The sequence below is a fragment of the Halyomorpha halys genome, unplaced genomic scaffold, assembly GCF_000696795.3.
Source record: "Halyomorpha halys isolate HHAL.00 unplaced genomic scaffold, Hhal_1.1 Scaffold2.1, whole genome shotgun sequence".
NCBI lineage: Eukaryota > Metazoa > Arthropoda > Insecta > Hemiptera > Pentatomidae > Halyomorpha > Halyomorpha halys.
In genome coordinates, this window is record NW_027111560.1 from 756,014 (window position 1) to 760,503 (window position 4,490).

The 4,490-nt window shown below is 28.8% G+C and overlaps 1 protein-coding gene across 1 annotated transcript in view; it reads right to left on the reverse strand.

The window, feature by feature from the left end:
* LOC106681732 (transmembrane protein 135) overlaps positions 1-4,490 on the reverse strand; it is a 17,497-nt gene extending 13,007 nt beyond the window's left edge. The window contains exons 1-3 of the mRNA XM_014422240.2: positions 3,916-4,490; positions 2,149-2,279; positions 1,953-2,076 (exon numbers count right to left, since the gene is read on the reverse strand). Coding sequence (XP_014277726.1) covers positions 1,953-2,076; positions 2,149-2,279; positions 3,916-4,071 — 411 coding nt within the window. The 5' untranslated portion in view covers positions 4,072-4,490. The remainder of the gene's footprint in view (positions 1-1,952; positions 2,077-2,148; positions 2,280-3,915) is intronic.

Genomic DNA, 4,490 nt, shown 5'->3' on the forward strand with positions numbered 1-4,490 from the left:
GCAAACACTCAACTTGAGTGGGGAATCTGACCATTGCCAGAACTCCAATATATGTAATAAAAATGTTTAAAGTAATGATTGAATTTTACGAAGTAGAAATAAAATGGTGGGTATATTTCTTGGAATAATGCGAAATTCATATCTTTCCTTTACTGGAAGATTGCTGATTGAATCAATAAATGGAATTTGGTCCAGGTGCCTGCGCCCATGAATATCACCTATTTTACCGCTTAAAAACTCAAATGTGCCTCTACACGTTTGCCAAACAACGGCAAATTCGCACGTACGCAAGCGTGTGGTTTGGCTAGTACAAGTTGGCCTGAATTTGTGGTCTACCCATTGAGTGTCGGTTTTTCAGGCACAGATCAAAGGGTGCAAGGATTTCCTTAACTTTCGAATTCAGTTTATTAGCAGTTTATTTATAATATATAAATTTAGAATAATAATACGAAGAAGAATTTATTGGTTATGTAGCACTTCCTATCTTTATTGGTTATGTAGTACTATTCCTATCTTTATTGGTTATGTAGCACTATTCCTATCTTTATTGGTTATGTAGTACTATTCCTATCTTTATTGGTTATGTAGTACTATTCCTATCTTTATTGGTTATGTAGTACTATTCCTATCTTTATTTTGTTCCTATCTATAATGAAAATTGAATGTAATAGCCGACAAAAGTTAGAAGAACTTACAAACATGTGGATACTGATTCTTTTGTTTGTCAAGCATTATTTTAAAAGTCTTGAATTTGCGGCAAGTGGCAAACGTGTAAATCCAGCACAAGATCTTCCACTTAACTGTCAATAGTTAGTGGACTTACTCTACTGGGCTGTATGAAATTTTTTAATATTGATTAAAATTCCGATTAATTAAATTAATTCCGAGCTTAAGTAAGGATATGTTTATATTCTGTTGTTTGAAATTTCGTCTACTACGCGATTACGGCCAAAAAAACTTGTTTGATTTTCTTAAAATTCGGTAAAAATGTTCCTTCGAGTGAGGAAAAACGGGTTATATGTTAAAATAATTTTTTTTCTAATTACGAACCAAAATGGTAGTTGTTTTAATGGCATGTTATAAAAAGAAGATCAGTTTGTTTCGCTGTCACGATCAACAAATGCTTTGTTTTTTATTGTCTTTACGCAGTGACGTGAATAGTGAAATAAAAAAAGAGAAAATTTAAAAATATTTATAAGATCAAATTTTTTTTAATTAAAAAAAAAATGGTAAATTCTGTGTTCTCTGATTACTTATGAATTTTCGTTGATATCTCCTGCCCGAATACAGCTAAGACGATTTTTGGACACTGCGATATGCAATTATATTACTCAGCGGTATAAGAAGCCAAGGTGAAATTAGTGAAAGAGATTTATGAAATATCACCTTTGTATTCAGTAGATTTGCGTTGTGATTGGAATAAACGGATGTAAAATAATTAGTGAATTGATTTAATAGACCTTAATGACTTGGTCTGCTATTCACTCACTGACGGCTGATATGCAATTCTAAATTAAAATGAATAATAATGCAATTTAATTAGATAAAAATATATGATAAAGTTACTATCTAATATTAAGGCTGGTGCATGGAAATTTGATTTCCAATTCAGTTTATTATTATACAGGAGTTTTTTTTATTATTTTTTCTGCGGGAGAGAGTTTATAAAAAGAAGGAAAATATTACCAAAATCAGGTGTTACTCAAAATTTAAAAGTTACACTAAGTATTATGATTAAATAACTAAGTAGTACTCAAAATACAAACTTTATGCTGGTGGAATATTATAGCATTTCATAAATTTTGATTCAAATGGGAGATATATTCCTCTAATCTCTCTCGTGTGTAAGCTACTGTATGTATGAATACATGTAAGTGTATGTATAAATGTACTAATGGACATTACATTTTTAATAAATAATATGTCAATAGAAATCATTATAGTTAATTTACCATTGAAACAAAAGTAGTCACAGTTATCTTTCTCCTCTCAGGACTTTCAAAGAATATCGGTAAGCCACAAAGGAATGGTACAACATAGAAAAAAATCACATTATTGAACTTCCCAAGAATCTTCCTAAAATAAATATATATTAGTTTTAATTTTAAGAATGAGCTATAAATAATATTTATTTAGTGAATTACCTACTGGGTCAGACAGTTCACAAATACAAATAATGAGGCGTATGAAACTCCAAATGACATTGATCTCATAAAGTTAAACAAAAGTTTTGGGATATACATTTTCTTCTTATTTTTTAGTCCGAACAAAATCTGTGTCTGTAATGAAATTAAATAACTTCTTTAAATTTATTCAGGTTCTGTGTAGAACAATAAGGCAACAAATAATTCTTAACTATATAATGGTTTTTGTTAGAAACTGTTATAATTGGACAATATTCTCTAGAAAGGATCAATCCACATAGTAACTGAACAGTTTAAAAATGGATTTAAATTTAGCTGGCAATAAACAATGTACAAATGTTGATGGTTCCTCTAACATTTCCTTAAACTGAGATGTTATCCATTTTCAGGGTTCACTGTTTTCGTAGCCAGTGCATAGATGGTGTTAATATGTGGATGGATGATTGGGTCTTTTCTGTAGATAATGGAGTGGTACTTATGGAACAATAATACAGCATTAACTAATATTTTTTGAATTTGTGGATTGGTTCCTTTCTGCTGATTATGGTCCAATTGAAAGCCTTAAAAAGTAAAATAATTTATGAAATTATCATATCTATATGATAAATCCGTACAGTACATACAGTAACCGCTCACTCACAGACATTTATTTGTAAATCTCAACAATTAAAATGCCTATAAAGTTGAAGTTTTTAATAATAGTTCTCCTTTAGATGTAGACCTCCTATTATGCAAAACTAAGATCATCTAAATCAGAACATTATTAGCAAAGATTTAGTCTTTAGATCTATTTTTATTCTGTAGATATCCTGTGTAGATTTCCATGGAAACCTATTTTATATTTGTCAACTTATAGGAGAATAGATACCACTCACTCGCTGACTTATAGATCTCTGTGTACCAAAATAGCAACAGCTGAGAAATAGAAATTATTAATGGTGGTTGCTCGTATGCTGCTTATTTCTAATAAGACTGGATTTCAACCAAATCAGACTCTAAGTGGTTTAAAAAGTATTTTTTCTAGAAACTAAAAAAAATTAGTTTTTCGAATAACTCAAAAACTTAATAATGGTATAAACTGTATGACCGTTGCTGTCATGAGAACATTTACTGTTGTGATAGTACAATAGCACTATCAGGTCTGGCGTGATTGTTGTCTGTCACGGTAGTGAAGTTACTGTCACTTCAGGTCCATTTATTTCACCTCAATTTTTATATTTAATCTTTAACTTGATACTGTATTTTATTCTAGTTAAAATTAAAATTTTCAAAAAGTTACTAATATTTTCATTAAAACTTATTTTTAAAAAATATATTTAAAAATTTATATTTTTAAGAGAAATTCTGATGAAATAATAAAAATTATTTTAAAATAAAAATGAATAGTTATTTTCAGGCCTAATGTCACACTAACAACAGCACAATAAGTGAAAATATATTTTCAGTTGAGAAAGATCTTTTGACAGTTTAAAAAAACAAAAATAACTGACATGCTACATAAAAATCTTGTATGAGATGATTTTTTTCATATAAGATAAAGTATAAATATCATTACAATTCAGTTCTAAAGAATAAATTTTGACTGAGTTTATTATTACTAGCTCTACTTCACATGTTGTATTTAGTACAATAAAAAAATATATATATTTCTTATAACATTTAAAATTGCAAACAATTATGAGTGTTGACTGTTTTAAGATCACATAATGTAACTTATTAAAAATTAAATAATCGATTACTATTTACTACGATTAGTGAAAGATTTACTTACCCCATGCATCATAGTGTAAAATAAGAAAAAACCTTTGGAAGTGGCAAAAATAAAATCTAAGTTTCCCTTTACGCAACTTTTGCTCCATGGATGAATAAGGTCCATGCATTTTAGGCTTCCTGAATTCTGAAGATATGATTTACTGAGGACAGCCATCACAAGATTGGTGTTAATTTGCTACTGAATACCTTTTGGTTCTTACAATACTGAGAAAATGCTAAACACTGCTTTTTTTCTTTCTAATCAGCATAAAATTTGAATATAATTGATTCTGGTGACAATGAAAATAATGTTAATTTCAAGCTTGACAATTTGAACTGGTTTTACTTCTTTCTATATTTTCTATTTATCGATTGCGGTTTGTATTAATTTTTATTATTTGAATATAAGTATCTGAGTATCAGTTAATATGCATTGAACATTTATATAATCCCAACAAACTTTGATACAGAAAATAAAATTTTATGTCGTTGACTTATCTCATTTCTTCTGTTAAATAACAATATGGTACTGTATGATTGCAGATCAAACATGTACCAAATCTGACATTCAAACAGCAACTGTTTTTACAAACA